At 38.3% G+C, this 25,404-nt stretch overlaps 1 protein-coding gene across 2 annotated transcripts in view; it reads left to right on the forward strand.

Moving 5' to 3' along the window:
- Ask1 (apoptotic signal-regulating kinase 1) overlaps positions 1-25,404 on the forward strand; it is a 101,534-nt gene that overhangs the window by 62,002 nt on the left and 14,128 nt on the right. Inside the window, exons 20-26 of one of the 2 annotated variants that reach the window (XM_083124086.1) lie at positions 2,539-2,628; positions 5,786-6,026; positions 8,217-8,375; positions 11,656-11,761; positions 14,457-14,649; positions 21,606-21,764; positions 23,838-23,979. In XM_083124086.1, the coding sequence (XP_082980212.1) occupies positions 2,539-2,628; positions 5,786-6,026; positions 8,217-8,375; positions 11,656-11,761; positions 14,457-14,649; positions 21,606-21,764; positions 23,838-23,979 (1,090 nt within the window). The remainder of the gene's footprint in view (positions 1-2,538; positions 2,629-5,785; positions 6,027-8,216; positions 8,376-11,655; positions 11,762-14,456; positions 14,650-21,605; positions 21,765-23,837; positions 23,980-25,404) is intronic. The other variant, XM_083124087.1, reaches the window with a different exon arrangement.

Here is a 25,404-nt window from a genome sequence, read left to right on the forward strand (position 1 = left end):
TCTGCACGAACACAGGCTAATGTTTACAAAAAATTCCGGTACACCACAAATTTCCAACCCTGGCGGAAATGCAGTGTTGCTGATATTCTGTTCGTGCTAGTGGGTAACACCACGAGGCCGGCCTCAGGAGCACGCTATAAGCATACGTACAGTACTCGTAAGATTAGGCTTCCCGCATATACGACCGTACGACGGAATGTAAAGAGAAGAGGCCCCAGCAAATGTGCCTCACTCCGTGGAAAGTTCGTATACTGGACAGGGTTAGAATTTTTTTGTAATTATCATAAATGAAAATTCCAAACTTTTCCATTGCATTACATGTGTTTTGACAAAATAAGTAAATACACCTTTCAAAGAGTAATGGCGTGGGTAGGCCCGGCCTCCTGGCCTGATAGGACGCTTCGCCACTGATTGCAATGAAAATAAAACAATAGTAATAGCCCTCAACGTTAGTTTTTAATTCAAATTCTTGGTTTACTATTTTCTCTTGAAGCATTAGAACTTTCACAGATTATTGTCAAACATATCGGATGCAAAAAGCTATGTTAAAGGAAGCTTGCTCTTTACGTGGGGTTTAAAATATTAGAATTATATTTCTGTGCAAAATGCTGGACCTGTAGAGTCTAATTCACATTTTTTGTACCTGTAAGTTGGGTTCCTGCCTGGCAATGGTTAGCACTATTGTCTTTGGTGTGGGTGGTCCTGGGTTCAATTCTCAGTTGAAATCCCAAAAGTTTGACCCAGTATCATGAGGCAATTTGGGAACTACTTGAAAAGTAAAGGGCTCTGGTGTAGAAAGTAAAGGGCTCTGGTGTAGAAAGCCAGGTAATAGGAAGGATGGGACTGAAAATTCACTTGGTGGGCATTGAGGTGGTGTTTGTTGTTTTTATTTGATATAGCAATCAGAAAAAATACAATAATGGTTCCATAGTATGGCCGTATTTAAATGCTTTCTTCCTATTTCCTACACTTGATTAATTTATATTAATGTTTATTCAGTATATTTGGAATCATAGCCCTGAGCATAAAATACATAATATAATCATAAATTTTAACTGAGTATGTTTTCCAAAAAAATTGATTTTGAGAATTGTGTGTTATTTTGCATGTTCACTATGCTTTTTCTGTGTACAGCCCATAATTACTTCAAGTGCTGTGGCATGATCTTCACATGCATTATGGAATAAATGCCGTTATTCTACAAGTTGTCATTTTGCACATTGAATATATAACTTTAAAGTATATACTGGTGATTGCTTATGTTTACTTTATAGTTTTTAATTTTTACATCTGTTCTTCCATTGTTTTCACCTACTTTGTTGTTTTTCAAATTTTCATTTAATGCAAAAGGTAATAGCTTTCTTGTCACAAATCTACAAGCCTGTTTGGCATCAGTTTGCATGGTGATTTGTGTCTAAGATCATATGTGGAATCGAGCCAATGTTTGGAAGAAATAAAACTGATTTGATGATATCTTAGAAAACGTTATTGCAGCTTTTCAAATATCAGAGATTGTGTTGGATCTTTCCTAACATAGATGTCACTGCCAACATTGGTGCATATATTGGAAAGATTTAAGTTTTTAAATGCATTGCAAATGGAGCTGATGTGACACCAATGCGGATGTATCGATACCTGAAAGAATCTATTTGAATTTAATCACCGATACTAGCTGATAACTTTTCCAGAGTGTGGGTATGTTATGAACCCACATGCCACTTTTATGGAATCTAAATATCCTGGATATTATGCAGTGCTTCAGAATATTTATAAATTATAATATGTAAGTGTTCTATTTGAATTATGGTATATCAATTTACCACTTTTACTTAATGTTATTTCACAGTATGAAATGAGGATATTACAATAGCCATAATTTAGGCAGGAGGGGGAGAATACACAAGAAAATATTTCGAAAGTACTATTTTCAATGGTAAAGACTTGTTATGTCACATCCCGGCAACATACTTGTCAAAATCTACACAAAACACACAAACAGCATGATAAAAGAAACCCAAGCTTTCGATTCCATCTCGGATGATTGCTGTTTTTAACAAGTACTATTTTCAACTATCGTTTTAAGAGTTGTTCAAAGACAAAAATATAATCGGGGTCATTTTAATAAGGGTTTTCATTTACCACTGTGGTTTTTCCCAAAGTTCTTTACCGCTTTCATTTTAATATTTTGATTTTCTCAAAATTTTTGGAGGGAGTGTAGCCCCATCAGCCCCTCCTCTGCATATGGCAGTGCTCCCAGCGAGCCAGCGTACCTATTTTAACCTATATGTAAACCTTATTTCTTTCCCGTCCGATTTGAATCTGAGTTGAGGTACATGTCAAGTGCAAGTTATTTTACTACGGTTCTTTATGTGGTTACCTACCATGTTCAAATGGTGTTATAAGCAACAGAATCGATTCAGAGTGGTATCGGCTCAACCCTAATTGCAAGTGTTCATTTTCATTTGTCATCACATGCACAGAATCATAAGCATGTTTCTGATTATCAACTCACTCCCTGACCTTTTTCATGTGCTGTAGTGGCTTCAGTACTAAGTCGAGCCCTGTGAACTCTGTGGGAACCTCTTTGCTCTCACCCATCAGTATGCCTGCAGCTCTCTCCTTCACCAGGTATGATTCACTTTCACTTCCACTTAATAATGCTTCCAATCTGTAATAATAAGTGTGTGTGTGTGTGTGTTCAGCAAGCTTTTGCAATTTTTGTAACTTTGTAAACATGGTTCTTGCATGTAGCATATTTTTCTCCAAGCTATAATTCTTTTGTTATATTGGATCTGTGTAAGTTAAACTAGTTAAACTTAGAATATAACAATAAATGCAATTAAAGCTTAGCTTAGGCCTTGTACCAACATGATTATGAATAAATAATTCCATTTAAAATACTAAGACAACATACATACCTGTCAATTTATCTCAGCTGGGCTGTTAATATATTTTCTTCAATTCACTAACTGCTTTCGTTGCTAAAACAGATTAAAAAGTGTGGCATTTGCAAAGGCAATAGTATGCTGCATTCTACTTTTTGCACAGGCAACACCAGAAAAATGCAGCCCAGTTTTAACCTCTTATATTAGTATTCAAGCTGAAGTTTGTAGTTGGTTTCTATGACAGCAGGTGAGTCTTTATTGTGTTCTTTCAATAATTAATCATTTTTCTGGATATTGTTTGTACTACACAGTTATGCTTCATTATTTTTGTGGATTTTATAAAAAAGAAAATGAGATCAAGTGATAATACACAGGGTGTTTGATATTGTTGTACCAATGTCAGTTTAACAATCCTGTCCAAATGCAAGTTAGGCAGCCACAAGACTCGGAGTCAGTGTGCCATGGAATGTTGGCCAGTTCAGATGCACATCGCGGCAGTGGAGGTGTTCAGCCGAACACATTCCATTTAGGAGAGAGAGAAAGAGAGAGCAGGAAGTGTACAGAGAAGCATCTGGATGCCAGGGAATATGCTTTCTCTGGGCTGAACACTTCTCTTTCTGCACACTGCCATTGACCATTGACTCTCCATTGCTTGACCTCTGGCACGGCTGGATTGAAAGCCTCCACTGCCACAATTCCCATCAGAATCAACCAATATTTTATGACAGACTGACTGCAAGTCTTTCAGCTGGCTGAGCATGAAAAACTTCCATGCATGTGTGCCTGTTTTCAGACAGGGTTGCCAACAACATTGGTAGAAAGAATATGAGACACCCTGTATAATGCTACTGTAAGATACGCATAATTAACAGAAAGCCAAAGATGACATCAACATTGCATTTTCTGCAGGACAGTAATTATTTATATGTTAGCCAAGTATCAATCACAATCTCAGCAGAGAAGTCTTCTCATTTTTTTGAGCAACAAAACCACATTTAAGTGTGTTTGGATTAAATTAAAAACAAAATTGTTTGTGGAAACATACTTCTGACCCATGAAATTATCTGCATTCTTTATCCTAGAATCCTGATTTTCTTTATACTGTTTGAGTTTGTTTATTTTGCGAATAATAAGTATTTTCTTTACAGATGAGACTCTGGTAACAGTATTGAAGTGCATATCTCGTGCTATTCATTAACAGGTTCATACTCCTACCTTAAAGACATTGAAGCCCACTTAACACAAAGGACATAAAACGTCTTGCTGTTTGTAGGTTTATAGCTAAGATCATTGGGGAATGAGGTAATATAGAAAATGATAATTCTTCTACACTACCATCCAGTGGCGGCCGGCAGCAACTATGATGGGCAATGCCCACCCCCACCCCCTCCTTGAGGTTGCTCCACTACCTATGATGTTTATCCTCATTTGGTAACATGGAAAACTGTGTGTTTATGTAATAATGCACTAATACGAATCATCTTCACACACTAACCTATCTTTTATACAGTACAGGACACTTCCCTAAAAACACAACAATTACAAGAAGAAGGAAATAACAAATCGTCTTACCTTCTCCTTGCCCCCGCACACGTATTCCAACTGGATGTCTAAAATATCCTAGACATTTGTAGTATGGTGACATTTGTCACCATAGGATTTTTTACCTTTATATTTTTAAAAAAATCAGGATGGCCCTTTAGGTGCATCTATCTATTATCAAAGTGTTCATTTAACTTTGGAAAAATACTGCTTTCGTTTCTCCAAAAGTAAGCAGAAAAGTAGATAGTTCCTTTCTCACGAATTACTTCCCCAGCGGGTCTTACAAATCAGTCATATTAGCGACTTATCTCTAAAGGTGGCAACTATGTCAACACTGCAAAAGTTCCCTTGCCATGCCAAGCGGAAACGGTCTTGGCTGGTGTCTTATGACCAGCATGGCTAACCCTGCCCCCTGTCACCTTGTTCCCCGCTGAGACTTCTTCAACCCTCTGCACATGTGTCAATTTGGTTAGGCCAGCTCTTGGGCAGCTCAGACCGTTGCCTCACGAGGGTACAAAACAGCTGGTGATGCAGTGAGGAGGTTGGGGCAATCGTCAGCTTAACCAATTGCAAGATTCGAATCTCCTTGTCTGTATATCAATGTATTAATTTAACAATACTTTAGCAAGGTATGCTTTCCTTCTGAGGGTAATGCCATGGCACGGCTGCTCTCCCCCTTGTGCCGCCGCTGCTACCATCATGTTCCTGTAAACCGTACATCTACTTTTTTGTTTTTTTCTTTTTTCAAACATGTTTGAGGCCTCGAGATGGCATTGCAGTTAACTGTTGCCTCATAATGAAGGGTTCTTAATTTCACAATTTATGTGGTTTAACACTTTAAACTGTAGCTCTAGTGTCAATTATCCTAAGCATAAAGTTAGCGTGAACTATAATTTACCAAACCTTGACGAGTGTCCCCTCATAGTAATTTATCCTGAAACCTTGTAATCAAAGGGTCATTGTTAAATTCTCAGTAGAAAAACACAGCATATATGTTTTGATCCTCTTTACTGTAGGCCCAATCCCAATCATATCTGAACATAAAGCAGATTTCAAACAAACAATTGAAAACTTTTGCCAAACACTTGGATACACATGATCCACCTTTCTATATAATACCCTATGTCATGTTTAATATTGAAAGCAGAGATAAATCTTGATTGTAGTGGTAGTGTGGGAGAAATGAGGGAAATGTTAAGCCAGGTGAGAACATTCATATACTGCCTTTTTAGCCTAATAATTGGCTTTAAGCCTACGAAATGGCAAAGTTTTATATATTTTGTTCTTGTTCTGGCAACATTGTAAGTTTTAAAGGTAAGAATATGTAGTATTGATTATTGCTTGAATATTTCATGAAGCATATCAACCTGTGACTTGGAAGACTCTCTGATGTCGAGAAGAAGTTCCTCCGGAGGCCTGTTGTCACCAGATGTGGATTCCCCCAAAACAGAAGCTGAACAGGATGGCTTCTATCTGTTGAAGAAGGATTCCCAGCGTCGTATGACGTTGACACGTGTGCTGAGCCAAGACGAGAAGAAGATATGCGAAGTGTGGATGAAGAGCATTCAGCAGGATGTGGAGGAGACTGTTCTCACAATGGTAATTAAAATTGCCTTACGATTTACCACACACAGCACATGTACTATGTAGAAATTTCAAAAGGTGCAGATAGAAAATTCCACAGGTGAACCCATTGCTCGCTCGGCAACTTGGTTGGTTGAGCAACAGCTTGGATTGCCAGAGACCCAGGTTGAAGTCCTGCAGGTCTGCCAGTCATGAAAGTCAAGAAAATGAATAAGTAGGTCAAGAAATTATGCCTGTGGTCAAGAATTTTTGCTATCACAGTGACTGATTGATTTAATTTATTTTACTTCACTTTTCTGCCCCTTTGGCTAATTGCAAAGATAAGGATGAAGGGACAATCACAAATATGTAGGGACAACAACACGAGCCCCACATAAGATCATACTGGCTGAGAGTCCAGATGCCAGAGCCTTGCTAGTCAGCCAAATGCAGTCCAGGATGCATTAATAGATAAAGCAAGTCTAAATATCTTGTTAAATACAGTTTCAGATTACATGCCGACTGTCCTTGCGGTAGGGGTTTTTCATTAAATAAATATTTATCTTCTTAATTGCTAATTTCCAGCTTTTCCTAAGTAGGGGTTGTATAAATAAAGGTTAAGAAAAATGTAAAAAAAAGTAAGAAAAAAAACCATGAAAAGTCAAGGATTTTGGACTTGTTATTTTGGTAGACAACCTGTTCTGGTCGAACCTGTATTTTTAGCTGAAATTTCTACATGGTAATAAAAAGGTTTGTAATTATTATCATGGTTAAATTGCAACTTCGTGACTATTGAAATAATATTCTAGTTAAGAGAATATTGTTTGTGGACACATTAAAGTCTTCTTGTGAGTTCCAACCTGGCTGAATGGTTCTTGTCTTTGGTGCAAGGAGCTCCAGGTTTGAACTCTGGTGGACATTTCAAAATTTTTGAAGTCAACTCAGCATCATCTGGATAACTGGGGAGCTACTTGGAAAGAAGTAGCAGCCTTGAGTCTTTAAACTCAGAATACATCAGAAATGAGATGATGCACTGACCAGGCATCATGCAGTGAACAAGCTGCTTCCTGGACCTTGGCCCTTAGAGGTCTGTTACACCACCAAGTTTACTTTAGTTCATAAATATATGTTGCAGAAAAAAAAAAATTCTTCAGGATTAATTTGTATTGCATTTTGTGGGAAAAAACATAAATACTATACATGTACATTACTGTATTTCAGTAATTGCCCATTGTTTTAAAAATAATTCCTCAGATTTATTTGTAATATTATCAGTTAAAATATATTTTTAGTAAGATGCAGGCCACTTGTATCCATTGTCCACATAACATACATTGAGTGCTCACTGAATTGCGAACACCCCTCCTAACAATAAGGAACGGCCCAGTAGCTGCTCTGATCACATGACCACCCCAACTGGAAGTATCGTGGTGAATGTATAGACACAAGGCTACATGTTAGTCAAACAGCACACATTAAAATGGGACGTGGTCAGGATTTAACGTTGTTCCAAAAGGGCATGATTGTGGGTGCCCGAGCATGAGGTGCATCAATAACTCGGACAGCGACACTGGTTGGATGCACCTGTTCCAGTGTAGTGAAGGTGTACAGAGAGTGGCAAGAAAGTGGAAAGAAGCAGAATTGCAAGGGCATACGGAACGTGACACCGTGAGGAGAGAGTCGAGTCAAACGGCTCGTGACAGCTGAACACACAATCAGCATCCGGGAATTACAGGACCAATACAACAGAGGACGTACAACACCCATATCCCACACACTGTGTGGTGCACACTGGCACTAATGAAGTTCCACATCAGATGACCCACTCTTCATCCAGTGAGCACTCCTTGTATAATTTGTTACAGTCTTAATGCCAAGACAAAATTAAGCAAGGTTTTTTTCTTATTCAAATCTTTCCAGACATTGTTATAATTATAGTAGAGAAAAAAATAGTCAGTTTTTTTTTGTTTTCTTGTTGTTGTTGTTGCTGCAGAGACAGTGCATATTTAGAACAAGAATAAGATTTGCAAAATTCCATGGTGATTTTTTAAAAAATATTTGTCCTACCAATCACTTGGAGTAAATTTGAAATTACATGCACATTACTTTATTTATCAAACAAACTATACATGCACCGTATAAGTTATATTTTTCCATATTAAATATGTAATTCCACAATGTAAAAGGAAGGCACTAACATGTCCATATCTTATGCTCTTTCCACAGAACCATCTGGAAATATTGATGCGTGGTCTGAAGGAGTACATACCGGAACAAAACCGTGAGGTAGTTGAAAATGCAATCCATACTTTGAAGGAAGAACTGGACTTTGATGCTGCAGCGATCAATCATCTTCATCTGGCCATTTACCTTTTCCAGGATGCGGTATGTATCTCTGCAAAGCAGGTAGAGACAGATTGAAATGACACATGCTGTAGGGTGAGAGTGTTTGTAAACTGTTGTACTGTGATTCTGGCAAATAACAGATATGCATAAGTACATTGTAGGTTTAGAAAGTTTCTTTCCTTCGCACCTTTTTCGTATGTTAACCTTTTGGGACGCATGCTTATTTCACTTACGCGAGCAGTCAGATGTTTTACTTCATATATACAACATGTATAAAATAGCTGCTTTCACAGTCTTAATTTATTTTGTTCTACATGACTGTTTTTTATGTTTTTATTTTTATACTTTGTTAATTTTTTTTAATAATTTTGATTTCTTTTTATTGGGTAAGATTATTTTATTAATTTTGGAGGCTCATTGCACAGTGGCTCGGATCCCAATTTAAACTGTAGGTCCAGTCCTGATTAGCCTATGTACATAAAATGGCTTGAACACCAATTTTAAGTTTCTAATTTTTTCTTTATTATTTTATATTGGTGACAAAGTTTTTCAAGAATACAAAATAACTTAAGTTATGTAAGAGATTATTCATTACAGTATTTTAATAATTCACTTGAACTTACATGAAAGCAAATAAAAACAAATGCAAAATTGTCCTCCTCACCTGAAGATTCTTCAAGAAATCATTCTTTTTCACTTGTATCTATGAGACATGTTGAATAAAACAATCACTCACAAACAGTATGACAAACAAAAATAAAATACTACACGAGAAGGTGTTTGTTGTAAAAAGTACAACATTCACTGATGTTCATTGTTCGAAAACTTATTTGCCACTGACAAACCATTAGGGAAGTTATTTGAACTTATGGAAGTGGTGGAGGAGAGTCAAAGAAAAGAATAGATGTGGGCGCCACGTTGCAATGATACCAAATACATTTGTTAGAAACAAAAGAGCAATGCTGTTGTAAAATTTGCAATGGCGCGAGTTCCAGAAGGTTAATCAAAAACAATAACATAGAGAGGTTCTAGCAAGATTCCCACATACATGGGGAAAACCTGGAATAGTCATGGAAAGTAACATACAAGTGAAAAGTCAGGATATTTTGTAAATTCTCTTTCAAAAATGTGAAAAAATAAGGGTAGTTAAATGTGTTGTGTACAGTACACTCCTGTTCACTTAAAGTTGAACTTTATAGAGTTGAACAGTTGAAGAATCTGCCACTTTATCTAAAAGGGAGTGTACTTGCTTGTTCTATAGAACTGAGTACATTTCACTTTTCTTTTTATGGTGACAGTAGGAAATTTACATATTGAATATAATCACTAATAATGATTTGAATAGATTCCAATATATAGGGTGTTCCGTTCAAATCTCCCTAATTTCAATGAATTGAAGAAAAAACTCATAATTTTTGTTTTCCACACACTAAAACACCTCCACATGTGCCCCATTGGTAGCACGAACAATATCCAGTCTGTATTCAACTTCTTACCATGTTCTCCCCAACATGTCCACTGTTACTGTATCACGTATGCGGGTTCGTAACTCTGGGATGTTATTCACTGGAGTCCCAAATGCAGGATCCTTGACGTAACCCCAGAGGAAGAAGTCCAGTGGAGTGAGGTCAGTTGAATGTGGCGGCCACCGTATCAGTCCATCGCATCCAATCCAGCAATTAGGAAATGTCGAATTGAGGGACCTCCGAACATCCAGACTCCAGTGTGGGGAGCCCCATCTTGTTGGAAGATGATGTCCGGTTGTAGAGCAACTACGTGTGGGTACACAAACTGCTCCAACATGTCCAAGTACAGAGAGCCTGTTACTGTATCTTCATTGAAAACAAACGGACCGATCCTGTCCTTCATTAGACCACACCAAACATTCAATTTTGGGCTATCGCGTACATGTTTTCTGTACACATGTGGGTTTTCAAATCCCCAGATCCATACGTTATGCCGGTTGACAATCCCCGACACGTGAAACATTGCTTCGTCTGAAAACAAGACGTCAAGGAAGTGAGGATTCATGTCGATACGCTGCAGCATTTCCATACCAAATTATTTGCGATGCGGCTTATCATCTAGCTTCAATTGTTGCACTTTATATGGATACAACCAAAGCCGCTTGTGCAGAACTCGATGCATTGTTGTTGGAGGCACATTGAATTGCCTAGATGCCTGGCGGTTGGATTAACTCGGGCTTCTCTGAAACCCCGCTCAAATTTCTTCCACCTTTTAGTCTGACACACGACGGCGAAATCCACCAGATTGTTTCAGGACACTGCTGGTTTTTAGAAACTTACTAAACCACAGTCTAATTGCATAAGGTGCAACTCCTCCTTACACTCGTCTGAAATTTTGTTGCGTGCAATCACAGATTTTGTCTCTGCATACCACACCACTACCTGTACGCGTTGTTGAACAGTCACCATTTTTATTTATGCGACCATGGCACTGCATAGTGAGCAAACTGTCATGAAAACAAAACTGGAAGATCTGGCCTTTCATTTGGTGTTACAGTTATTTCACAATTCATCGTACTTCGTTCCTAGTAATTAATTGAAAGTAGGGTGATTTGAACGGAACACTCTGTATATGTTTTTTTTAAATAGAAACTCACATGAATTTATAAATATTACAAAAAAGTGTATCTGTTTAATTATATAAGTCCTGGGAGAATTCCACTAGTTCAGAAGTTGAAATTTGTATAAATGAGAATGATATCTGAGAGTTTCAAATGTATTACAATAGAGCATAGCTTAGATCGCATAATTCTCAACAGGAAAACAATTCAACATGTTGGATTGTATTAAAAGTTAGCACCATGATCTTCTTCAAACTCTTTCAGAAAATTAGTTGATTGTAGTCAACACTTGTAAATTTTAAATTATTTTGTCAAATTTCCAAGGGATCGAGAAATTATTGCCTTTCAACATGTTGAAGTGTGCATGTGTGTATACAGGGTGATTCAAAAGGTCAGTTCCATAGGACAACTCTGTTATCAGTGCACATAGCGAATAATGGAAAGAAAGGAAAGTCGTATGAAATATGTGTGTGTCAATCTAAAGTGCTTCCACGTAGCATCATTTCCCTCTTTCCGTTTTTCACTATGTGCATTCATAACGGAGTTGTCCTATGGGACCAGACTTTTGAATCACCCTGTGTATAAATGTTGGAATGTGTGTTTAATTTATAGTGCTATTCAGTTCTGCTCAGATAAAAATTAAACATACTGCAGTTTGGCAAATAATAGGTAAAATAATCATAATGTTTCGCTGCTGCGTAAATTGTAATGTTTTCCATTAACTTTTTTTAGGTGAATGCGGTGCTCAGGTCACACAGCATCAAACCTCATTGGATGTTTGCATTGGATAATTTGGTGCGAACTGCTGTTCAAGCAGCTATTACTGTTTTATCTCCAGGTTAGTGCCTCAATTGTCTGGCTATTCGTCCAGTAGCTCAAAATAATAATTCTGTGATAGTAATCACTCACTAATAGAACAACGTAGTCTCTATTGTGAGAACTTATACAGTTTTACAAATTAGCAAGTAATTTCAGTATAATAATTTGCTTTCAATCTTTCATGTCTTTCAATCTCTGAAACATGAATCAACTATATATTGAAGAATATAGAATTCGAGGCACATGTCAAAAAAAGGGCCGATATTTTTTTAAAAAAACAAGAAAATTATAGGAGAAGAATAATGTGATTGCTAAACAAGTACATACCTTGGCTATTTTTCGACGTAGTCACCATTAACCTCCAGACATTTCTGATAGTGTGGCACAATCTTCCGTATACCCTCTGCATAAAAATCTGCCACCTGAGAGTGTAGCCAGTCCAGAACTGATGCAAGCCATTTTTTCAGGTAAAGAAAAGGAAAGAAATCGCAGGGAACAAGGTCGGGGCTGTAAAGGGGATGATTGAATAGTTCCCATCTAAATATTTCAATTGTCTCAACAGTACGAGCAGCTGTGTGTTGCGGTCGTTATCATGGATCAGAAAAATTCCAGAGCTTAGCATTCCTCTCCGCCGATTTTGGATGGCACGTCACAGATTATTCAGTGTTTCGCAATACACCTCTGCTGTAATTGTTTGTCCTGGTTCCAAGAATTCCACAAAACTCACACCCTTTTGGTCCCAAAACACGGTTACCATGATTTTGTGAAATTATGGTGTTTGTTTGAATTTCTTTGTTTTAGGAGAACCAGAGTGCCGCCAATTGACTGCTGCTTTGACTCCCCGGTGGCGTACAATATCTACGTTTCATCCCCCGTCACTATGTGCGAAAGGAGGTCATCCGCATCCTTCCCCAGCGGGCTAAAAAATCACGTGCAGCTGTCCTTCTTTGCTCTTTGTGAGCGTCTGTCAGCATTTTTGGTACCCACCTCGCACACAATTTGTGATACCCCAGGTTGTCAGTCACAATTCGATGCACTGTTTTCGCAAACACTTCTGGAAACTTTGGCAAGTTTAGATATTGTCAACCGGCAATTGGAACACATTTTCTCGTTAACGCGTTCCACCAGATCGTCCATCTGAACACTAGGCCTTCCATTACGCTCATCGTCATGGACATTTGAATGCCCTTCCCGAAACTCTCTGCACCATTGCCTGACCTTCCCTTCACTCATCACTGTTGGTCCATGAATGGCACACAGTTCCCGATGGATGTCAGCAGCATTCTGTCCTTTGGCGTTCAGAAATCGTATGACAGATCTCACTTCACATTTGGCGGGATTTTGTATTACGGCAGCCATTTCACCTTACTGCTACTCGCACGTATGCAACCCCACTCTGACGATTCTATCTCTGTTGCAAGCACAGAATACTAGGGCATGAGGCTCCTGCGCATGCTCAACTTCATCAGTGTTGCCAACCCCTCGTAAAAAAATATTGGCATTATATACACATTATTTTACATCATTTTTTTTTTTTATTTTTAAGCATGGATGTATAAGATAGAATCATGATAATAGTATATTTGCATTTCACAATCTCAAATGAAATTAATTATGTGGTGTAAATCTGCAAGTTCCTGCACCATGGCTGTGCGGTCTAAGGCATCATACTTTGGGCTCTGGCTACGTGACGCGTGCAGGTTCGAATCTCCTGGGGGAAGCTTACCAACTTTTCTCCTGAGATTTCAGCCTGTGTATGAGACTGGTGGCCACCCACCATCGTGAGGAAATTGGGGAGTTACGAATGAGTAGCGTAACCCGTTAATCGAAACCTACAACAATGACTGGGGGTTCGTTGTGCTGATCACACGTCACTCCGTAATTTACATGCATGGGTATTCTCCCACCTTAGGTGAGTGAGTGGGATCAGATGGAAGTGAGGCCGGCAGTTGGTAGGTAGGCCTGGCCCCTCAATGGGTTGTTGAGCATGGGTAATTATTATTAAGAGTTTCAATGTTCTAAGTCTGCAACCATATAATCAACCTCTTTTTCATATAGTACACCCTGGAAATTGCATTATTGCCTTCCAACAAGGCTCTGATACTTCAACTCGAATTCAATATAATCGTGTGTGGTTTGTGTTCAGTGTACTGTCCACTTGTGTATGTCTCTCTCCCTTCATCCATCTCATCTATCACCATTCGTCCTCATTACCGTGATTAGCCAAAAGTGACATTAAATAAAACAAAATCACCAATCAAGTGATCATAGTGGAGTTGTGGTCAGCACCATGCTCATACTGCTGCTGTCTTCCCTCACACTTCCTGATACTTGTTCATGAGAGGCTGGATGATCTCCTGAACCACTTAATATGGAAATTAGTGAAGAAATTCACCCACCCTGGGAATCAAACCATAATCTATCTCCCATGTGGTCATCAAACACACTACGCAATACCTGTCAAACTACAAATAAATATCTGATGAAGGGAGTGTGTGATCTAACACATTACTTAAGAAAATGTGTTTAAATGCTTGTAACAACCATAATCTAGAAAATCATGTCGTACTTGTTTAGGTGAATCTGTCTTTCATGGGTGGCATTTATAGTAGGAACATAACAAGCTTAATCTAATTTATTCTTATCAAAAGCACCTCCTTTTTTTTCTTTCTTTATGTTTGTCCATTTTTATAAACCAATTTTCATTTTCTCAGAGCTCGGAGCCAACCTAGCTGGACGAGACCATAGAGACCAGGGAGCTACGGATGGCGTGGAGGAAGGCTCAACGTCTGGTGTTTCCACGGTGAATTCAATCAAGTCTCAAAAAACCCTCGACACTTTCCCCAACAGCAAATTTCAGCACGATTACCGAGAGCAAATGGATTCTCTGAAAAGTGAAAATTCAAGGTAATTTTCTATTTACATTTTTTCAGTACATAATATGTAGGATTCACGGTAATATCTGTACTGCACTGTGTCATATATTGGCAAAGAGGTATTTGATAATTTGTTATTTCAGAGCTAAGATCCAAGAACTACTCAGGCAAAGAAATTTAGATACAAAGCAGTCATGCAATATTATTTACATTTGACGTTTAAACCTTTTATGCCAGATAAGTAATGATATATGATCACAAGCAAATAGCAAGGTAAACTTTAATGATATCAACTAAAGGTTAAAAGATTAAGAATCAGTAACTTACGTGTGTAAGCATGTGATTGGTCGAACTACGTTTCGAAGTTATACTACCTCTTTCTTCAGGTTGAAGCGATGTTTTCAGACACCTGACATGGTGCCTCGTCGAGAAAGTGTTGGTTGAGGATTTAGGTCAAAAGGTATAGGAAAAGACACTTACTAAAAAGATGAGGTAAAATACACATACTAAAACCGTGCAATACTCTATTAAAACAAAAGAACGTTCAAAGCTGATGAAGGCGAACTGCCGATCGGTGCTCGGGGTAGGTGAATGCACGGTGTCAGCTCATACTTGGAGAAGGAAAACTCCTCCCCTCCAATCTTTCCCCAACTGGGGCTCGTGAGTCACCAATCCAAGGTGAATTCAACTTCCACCTCGGCGGTTTTCCTAACCTCAGGGGTAACATGGAAGCCCATCTCGTCTCTATTCCCAGTGGCTTTATCCCATTTTTTAAAAAAGTTTATTCAGCCATCTTCCAAGTTTCCGTAATCCCTATTGAGTTTATTCCTATCATCCGTGCATATATAGGCTGCCTCGTACACATTCCTATCCAATTTATTGTTAATTTTCCTGATGACTTCTCTTTTGGCGATCTTATGCCAGTTAACTAATACATGTTCAGATAATCCTGTCTTGGGTATACCCTCCTTTATATCTTTATCGTGCTCATCCCACCTAATTTGCATACTCCTCCCCGTCTGTCCCACATATTCCTTTCCGCATTCACATTCTATCCTGTACACTCCCTTTTGCTCTTCAGGGTTATCGCGTCTATCTCCCCTCCCTTTCTTATAAGACGTGAAGTGTGTTTCAATGCTCCATGGTGCTCTCACCCCACATTTTATTCCGTATCCCCTTACGGATTTTTCAATTTTCTCGGAAACACCGTTAAAATACGGAATCCTGACAAAATACGTGTTCTTTTCATCTTTTCCTACCTCTGTTTTATCTTCATCTTCCTCTTTATCATTTTGTGATAGTTCTTGTCTAACAATCTTCTTTGCTTTCCTAGCTACTTTTTACATGTCATGGATAGTATACCCATTCTTTATACCCACCTTCCTTATCCATTCTTCTTCTTTTTCTTTCTCTTTTTCATCATTCCACAGCCTTTCGGCACGAATGAAAAAGTTAAAAAAAAACATTTAACTTATTTCTATTCGAATGTTGGGATCTCTTATGGAGGTACAGCTCGCCAGCCAACGGTTTATGAAAGACCCAGGTTACAATCCGTTGTCCGGTTTTAGTAAGGCATAAAGTCTAGAAAGTGATTCTTTCTGTTGGCCAGATCTTCTCTGGTAAAACCAATTCTGGGATCTTGCTTGCCCAATTGGTTGAAAATGCTATCAAGTTTAGTTTCATTCCCTATGATGAGGATGTCATCTACGTATCTCCCATAGTATTTTACCCCTCCCCCCACATGCTCCATGTCGGCTTTTTTGACATAGTGCACGAAGATGTTGGCCACGAGGCCAACCCTTCTTTTTGTCTGAAGATTTTATCGTTAACATAGGAGTAATTGTACCCCGTAATGAGGAAAAACCACCTAACATATTCCCAGGCGACCAAGATTTCAACATTTTGGTCCAGTAACCATCTATACAAACAATCCCCGGCTTTGTCCCGGGGGACACTGGGATACAGATTAATAACATTGAAACTACAGATTGCGTCTCGTTCTATGGCAAGGAAAATTAACAATAAATTGGATAGGAATGTGTACGAGGCAGCCTATATATGCACGGATAATAGGAATAAACTCAATAGGGATTACGGAAACTTGGAAGATGGCTGAATAAACTTTTTTAAAAAATGGGATAAAGCCACTGGGAATAGAGACGAGATGGGCTTCCATGTTACCCCTGAGGTTAGGAAAACTGCCGAGGTGGAAGTTGAATTCACCTTGGATTGGTGACTCACGAGCCCCAGTTGGGGAAAGATTGGAGGGGAGGAGTTTTCCTTCTCCAAGTATGAGCTGACACTGTGCATTCACCTACCCCGAGCACCGATCGGCAGTTCGCCTTCATCAGCTTTGAACGTTCTTTTGTTTTAATAGAGTATTGCACGGTTTTAATATGTGTATTTTACATCATCTTTTTAGTAAGTGTCTTTTCCTATACCTTTTGACCTAAATCCTCAACCAACACTTTCTCGACGAGGCACCATGTCAGGTGTCTGAAAACATCACTTCAACCTGAAGAAAGAGGTAGTATAACTTCGAAACGTAGTTCGACCAATCACATGCTTACACACGTAAGTTACTGATTTTTAATCTTTTAACCTTTAGTTTATATTCGATTGTGAGCAATCAGCACATTACCAGTATATAAACTTGAATGATTTTTCATGCTGAAAATAGAGCTTGGTGGATCCTCATGACTTTCATGTCTGGCATAGGTGATCTAAAGTGGGAATTTTTTCAATCTTGTATCTACTTAAATTGGCTTCACCCAGCCTTTAATGAATTTGCTGGAACGTGGGGCTGAAATCATGAATATGTGAGATCCCAGCTGCACATCCCACTATGTCCCTCTGTGACATGGTGAATGTGCACTGTGTAACTTTATCTTTACCTTTATTTATACACACAAAAATTGACTGTTTTGTGGAGAGTTATAGACTGTTGAAATAACTTCTTCTCCTATGGTGCTGCAGCTCGATATCGAGCCCTGGCCTCCATAATAGAACCCCTCCATGCTTCTTTGTCCAGAGCTCCTCCAATTTCTCATTCCTAACATTCCTTTCACATCTTCCTCCACTGCCTCCATCCATCTTCTCCTGGATTTACCTACAGATGTTCTACCTCCTATTGTACTATAGGCCACTATCTTGGGTATGCGATGTGCATCCATACTTTTGACATGTCCTGCCCACTCTAGTCTTTTAAATTTAATAAAGTGGGATATACATAATTCTTTGTGTAGATGGTACAATTCATTGTTATATTTTAGTCTCCATCCATCCCTGTCTCTTACTGGTCCCCATATTCATCTCAGAATTTTCCTTTCAAAAGCATCCAGGTCCATCTCTAATTTCTTATTGAACGTCCAGCTCTCGCTTCCATAGTACAATGTTGGTCTGATTCTAGATTTACATAGTTTGGCCTTAGTTACTCTGTGTACTTCCCTGGTTTTGAATATCAGCAATAGGGAAAAATAAACTTTGTTTCCCTGATTTATTCTTGTTTTGATTTCATAGCTTTCATTTCCATCTTTATGTATTTTTGCTCCCAAATATACAAATTATTTTACCAGGTCAATATCGTCATTACCTACTGATATTGTTTTTCTTGCATCATATGCCTTGGTCTTTCGACTGTGGATCATTATTTTTGTTTTATTTAAGTTTATTTGTAGGCCAACTGTTTTAGCTGCTTTTTTAAATTGAGTATATGTTTCTTCTGCAGCCATTGTTCTTGAAATGATAATTACGTCGTCTGCGTAAGCCATTATCTGAGTGGTCTTATATACTATAGTGCCATTTCTGTCTATGTTTGTATGTCTTATTATATATTCTAAAACCATATTGAAAAGTAAAGGAGCAAGTCCGTCACATTGTTTCAATCCCTGGTTCACTACTATGTCTTCTGTGAGTTTGTTTTGTATTTTAATTTGGCTTTTGGTTCCTGTCATTGTCTGACTAATCAGTTTAATCAGTTTTTCTGGTATTTTAAATGTCCGTAATATGTTTTCCAATTGCCCTCTCAGTACACTATGATATGCCTGTTTAAAATCTATAAAATCATATATAGATCGACATTGTATTTCCAGCATCTCTCGGTAATCTGTCTTAATGTGTAAATCTGGTCTGTTGTTGATCTTCCTATTCGAAAACCTGCTTGGTATGCTCCTATGCATTTTTCCGCCAAGGGTTCCAATCTCTCTATAAGAAGTCCTGATAATATTTTATATGTTGACAGAAGTAATATATATACACCTCTGTAGTTATTACATGTTAGCTTATCCCCCCTTTTTATAAATAGGGCATATAATACTATTCTTCCGGCATATGTTCTTCTTCCCAGATTTTATATATCAACTGGTATATTGCCTTTATTAATTCTGGTCCTCCTTTTTTGAATAATTCACTGGGTATGCTATCTCTTCCCGGTGCCTTATTCCTTTTCTGTGTGTCCATTGCTTTTTAAAGTTCTTCTTCTGTTTGTGGTTCGATTTGTACTTCTATATTTTCTTGCTGTTCTCTATTTCTCTGCATTTCTATTACATTATCTTCTCCGTTCAGGGGTGGGTTTAATAGCTGCTCAAAATAGTATTTCCATACTTGCATAGTCTCCTGTCTTTCACTTACTATTTCTCCCTCGCTTTTGCAGATTAGATCTGTTGTTGGTTTGTATCCTTCTTTCTAAAAGCTTGTTTTATATTTGCCTTAAATTCTCCTTCTATCTGTCTCAGGTTATCATTTATATATTTCCGTTTCTTTCTTCTACAAATTTTATCCACTGCCCTTCTTGCTTCTTTATACACTTCTTCTCTTCCTCTAGTTGGTCTATCCTGGTATTCCATATATTTTCTATTCCTACATTCAATCACTTCCTTACATTCAGTATCAAACCATTCCTGTTGTTTTGGTTTCTCTTGATATCCTAGAATTTCTTTCGCTGTTGTTGTTATATTCTCCCTCACTTTCTCCCACATTTCTTCTATAGAGTCTTGTATTATTGGGTTCCTTTGCATTTTTTCCTTTATAACTCCTCTGTATTGAGTTAGTTTTTCTTCTTGATGTAATCCCTCAGTCTTGTATTTGTCCTGCCTACTATTTTTACTTGGTTTATTTTTGTTCATTCTGCATCTATATTTTATTGTTACCAGGTGATGATCTGATCCACAGTGTGCTCCTCGCATGTTTCTTACATCTAATATGCTTGTGGCAAATCTTTTATCTATTAGAAAATGGTCAATTTGATTAAATGTTATGCCATCCGGTGATATCCATGTTCTTTTGTGTACATCTTTATGTGGGAAAATAGTGGAGCTAATTATCATGTTCTTACTTACTGCAAATTCCATTAGTCTCATCCCATTCTCATTGACTATGCATACCTATCGTTCCTCTATATTCTTGCTCTTTTCCAATTTCGGCATTCGTGTCTCCTAAGACTGTTATTGTATCATTATTGGGCATTGAATCATATATTCTTTCCAGCTGTTGGTAGAATAAATCCTTTGTTATCTCATCCTTTTCCACTGTTGGGGCATGCGCATTTATCAAGGTTAGGTTAAAAAACCTGGTCTTAATTCTTAAGGAGCATATTCTTTCACTGATTTTTTTGTACATTCCAAGATATTGTTTTTAATCTTCTTATCAATTATAAATGTCACTCCAAATTCTCTTCCTCCTCCTTCTTTTCCACTGTAGCAAATTGTATGAGTCTTATGTTCAGTGATTCCTTTATCTTTCCATCTTGTTTCTTGTATAGCTGTTATCTGGATACCATATTTCTTAAGTTCTTGTATTAAACCTTCTATTGCCCCTGGTTTATAGTGTGTTCGGATGTTCCATATCCATTTTCCGTTGCCTTTGTCGTTTCCATTTGTGGCTTCCATTCCGAGGCTCCTTTTCTGGTTTTGAAACCTTTCTCATTTTGCGGTGTGGGGTTGTCATCCCCGCCCCAACCCCTATACTTGAGGACCAGGATTTTTTATTGAGGTTTACTCCCCTAGAGAGATTGGCTTCACTACGCCTTCGGAGCCCTCTATGCCCCTTTGGTTTTCTGTCAGGGTTCCTTCCCTTAGCCTTTGGGGATCCTTCCCCTCCCTGCAAGGCAGCAGGGGCTGAGCTTTTTTAGTGGCGGCTCTAGCTCGTCACATCACAGGATTTTACTTGGAGTCTTGCAGTATTTACCGAGATGTAGATGCTACTCCACATCTTGCTGCCTCCTCTAATCCTGCTGCTGCTTGTCCGCGACTGTTTCCAGCTAGCCAACATATCTGCTGGCCGTTCCCCTATCCGCAACCTGGGGACGTGCCTGGTTGCTTGCAGCTCTGCCTCTGGGAAGGTAGCCCAGCCCAGGTTGAAATATCAGGTTGGTAAAATTATCAGAAATTTTAGGTCATATGGGCTAATCGGGACTGGACCTAAAGTTTAATGTGGGATGCAAACCACCATACAATGTACTTCTACCAATGGGCTCTGGCTACGGGATGTCTGCAGGATGGGGTCTCCTGGGGGAAGTGTAACAACTATCCTCCTGAGATTTCAGCCTGTGTATGGGGAAAGTGCCCACCCACCATTATGAGGAAATTAGGGAGCTATGAATGAGCAGCATAACCTGATCATGGAAACCTACAACAACGACTGGGGGGTTCATTGTGTTGATCACTCGTCATCCTGTAGCTTATTGGATGAACTCCCACCTTGTCAGGTGGGAGTGAAGGTGAGAGTGAGGCCAGTAGTCGATGTGTAGGCCCTGGCCCTCGTGTCCTGTTGCACAATGGGTGAACTTTAAAACTATGAACTTGAAAAAAAAATGTGTACCATATTATTTATTACTTAATCATCCAAAATGTGAGCAATATTTTATAATTGTTCCATTGTAACAAATTCAGCTTTCTTACGTCATGTGGAAACTAGAATTCTTACATCGTGCAACTATGTATGGCCACTGCAGATTGTGCGCTTGAGAAACTACAGGTTCTTTCTTTCTAGGTTACTTCAAGATTTGCTAGACAATCAAAAATGTTACCAGCAGCTATTGAAGCAAGTATTGGAGGAACAGAGTCTTCACCTTCAGGTGTTGAACCAGTCGTTGCAGCAACTCACCATTATCAATAATCTCACAAATGTGAGGAGTCGACAGGATTCTGAGTGAGTTTGGTGCTTTTTACATAATTAATATGTAGAACTGGCATCACTTTTTTGGTCTTGATGTTCTTAACTAATTTGGCTCCTATGTACAGGTTGTCTACCAGTTGAGAAATCATGAAAGTTAATAAAACGTCAATAAATTATATTTGTGGTCAAGAATTTTTGATATCACAATGACTGATTAATTGATTTCATTTATTCACTTTTCTGCCTCTTATGTCTAATCGCGAATATGAGGATGAATGGTGGTAAGATAAGATGGATGAAGGGGCAATCACAAATATATTGGGACAACAACATGAGCCTTGCTAGTCTGCCAAGTGCAGTCCAGGATGCAATAATAGATGTAGCAAGTCTAATTTTTGTTAAATACAGCTTCAGTTTTCATCTTAACTGGGTCGGGGAGGGGCTCATGAAATAATTTAATCACTTAGTTAAGTAGGGATGAAAGACTAAAAAAAGTCAAGAAAAGATTTGAAAATGTGAAGAATCTTTGATATGTTATTTTGATTATTGTACCACTCTTGCCTTTAGTGTGGATGTCCCTAACTTTGATCCCTGGTGGGAGCTCCAGAAATTGGTGACTCTCATCATGAGGACAACTGGAGCCAACTTCCAATGTGGAGTGATGAGTAATGTGCTACAAAGCCAGAGGTCTCAGGTTTGAGCCCTGGCTAAGGCATTGATGTATTATGTGTGTCTCATCATTTATCTGTAATGTTGCAATAAGCCTAAGAAGATAAGTGATATTAAGTAACTGTAATAGGGCGAAAGAAAGACATATGGGGAGGTATTTTAAACGAACATTAGTGGACTGCTACAATGTAGAAAGCCAGAAAACAGCAAAGGATGCCCAAATGTCAACTACCCTTCCATGTATTAGGATGAATCAAATGAAAACTGAACAGTGGATGTATTGGGTTATATTTATGTATGTGTGTGGCGACAACCTGTGTAGGTGGGAGCGGGTGGAAACCTCTACTGCATAATTCACTCGCCCTAGACAGTCGTGTGTGAGCACGTGATATGCGTAGGTGGTCGGCAGCAGTATCATTCGTGCAGGCATGCAGTCAGTCAGTGCTTCATCTGCGGCAGTGGAATGTTGTCCTCTGGAGTGGTTTTGCTGCATGACAACGTGCAGCCACATACGTCAGCTGTTACAAAGAACACGTTAGCGATGTTTGGGTGAACAGTGTTGGAATACCCACCGTATAGCCATGATCTATCACCCTGGGACTTCCATATCTTTGGTCCATTGAAAAAGGCATTGAGGGGTCGGCGCATCCACTCTGACAATGAAGTCATGGACAATGTTCGCAACTGGTTCCAATCTCAGCCAAAAGAGTTCTACGAGCAGGGTATTCACCGCTTGGTGAAACAGTGGGACAAGTGCTTGTGTAACTTTGGAGATTACGTTTGAAATAAACCTTGTTGATTTCATTCTGTAGCTCCTTGTTCCATTTTCATTTGATCCTCCCTCATAGTACACACTGGACTGCATTTTGCTGACTAGCAAGGATCTGGCATCTGAACTTACAGCCGGTACAATCCTCTGTGGGGCTCATGTTGCGTAGTCTATACATGTTTGTGATTGCCCTTTCACCCATTTTATCTTATCACCATTCAAACTTATCTTCGTGATTAGACAAAATTGGCAGAAAAGTGAAGTAAGAAAAATTTGCAGGCCTTGTTTAATGTAGTTATCAAGTTGAGTTTTTTCTTGTCAATGCAGATATTTGGATATTGTGACAATTGTTCAAAATATCTATAGATCTTAGATTACAAATATTATGTTGCAAATATACCATATCACTTTACCAAAGTTTTGCTTGAAAATATTATTAGAATCAAATTTTAAAGTAGCTGCTATTTACTCAGTTGCAGCACAATTTCAGCAAAATTAAATAACATTCAGTGGAACTTAATTTTACATTTTTAAAGAAACTAAGGTGAAATAACTGAAAATGTAAAATGAAGGAAATGAAAAATCGATGTCACTGTATTTTGTTTTGTGTTGTCTTCTTTATTCTGTACGTATATTGGATCTATTGACTGCCTTTGTATCCTTCCTAGCTACAGCTCCCAAGGCAAAGAGCCTAGTGCAGTATCTCCTATGCCGCTTGTGCCACAGATAAGCGTTAGAGACAGTTCTGCAGATGCAAATCTTGTGACATGGCTGGAAGAGCTTCATCTGGACCAATATTCTATTGACAGGGTGTGTATGCCAGGCATGCTTGTACTCATAATCAACTAGCAATAGAAATATTTCGTATTGTAACAGGGTATATTTCTGTTGAATTTTCTTGTTTGCTCACTCTTTTGTGCTATTTTGTCCCAACAGTTTCAGTGCAGTGATGGCTGAAATAATCATATTGATTGATGTGCTGTAAAAGAAGTGATAGGAAGGAACATTTGCAAGAATCATAATTTTTTCTTTAACCCTTAAACGCATAGCGTTATCATATGGTAACACTCAACATGTGGACACTTTCGTACTAGAGGCTTGTTTACAATGAATGTGTAGGTGGATCTAGTGCCAGGGGTGGCTCTAGGAGCATAAAGCTTGCGTTTGAGATAATTAATTTCGGTCCGGGTAGTGGCATTGTTGTCAGAGAATATATTTACTTTGACCTTTGATTTTTTTTTATTCGAAATGTCATATGCTGGAAAGTAAATACGGTGTTTTTATCCAATTGTCTTTCATTGTGGTGTTCTGAATGTTTTCGTCATTTAGTACACACATGTAATGGAAAAGTTATGATGTTTCATGTTCAAGAATTTACATCACTTGTTTGAATTTTACTCATAATGGTGACATTACCATATGGTAACACTATGCAGATACAGTATCTACAGGCTTTTCAAAAATTATTTCATTTATTCTATTACACTGCCCAACAAAAAAAAATCATACCTCCGGGGTCAAAATAGTTGATTCTTAAGGAAACAATCACGCTGATTTCGAAAATCACCATAAGAATGTCCTTTCACGTCAGGTTCAAAATATATGAACAGATTTAGTATTATCATTATATATTATACATAAAGTAAAACACTTGCACTGAGATTGACACATGGTCACACTTATAAAATCATGCCACAATAATGTTAAATAAGCTTACAAATATACAATTGATATACATGCAGTGATACGTAACAATAGCATAGATAAGATGTTAACATGAGGATATATCCCCCCTTTGAGGTATTTTTTTCTGAACCTTGGGATTCAAGGTCTATTCAACTTTTGATGATTACATGATTTAATGTACCACTAGTATCCCCCTTAGCCAGACCCTATCTACGCCACTGATACCTTATCTTGTAAAGAAACATGTCTGTTACCTTGCTTACAAATGCTGGCGTTTGTGCTGCCGCTTGTAATCCTGTTTACTCTCCCGCATAAGAAACCAACAATAATCCCCCATCATGGAAATGTCTTGATGAAACCTTTCCCCTCGTTTATCAGTAACATCTCTTAGATTTTCAGGGAAAAAGTCAATATGTGAATGGAGGAAGTAAATTGTCAAGGACATATTGCAGCTCATGTTTTTGTAGCATTCCAACAAATTTGTGACCAATGTTTTGTAATTTTCGGCTTTTCTGTTTCCAAGAAACCCATGTACAACACTTTTAAAGA

The sequence above is a fragment of the Lepisma saccharinum genome, chromosome 6, assembly GCF_977018435.1.
Source record: "Lepisma saccharinum chromosome 6, izLepSacc3.1, whole genome shotgun sequence".
Taxonomy (NCBI): Eukaryota; Metazoa; Arthropoda; class Insecta; order Zygentoma; family Lepismatidae; genus Lepisma; species Lepisma saccharinum.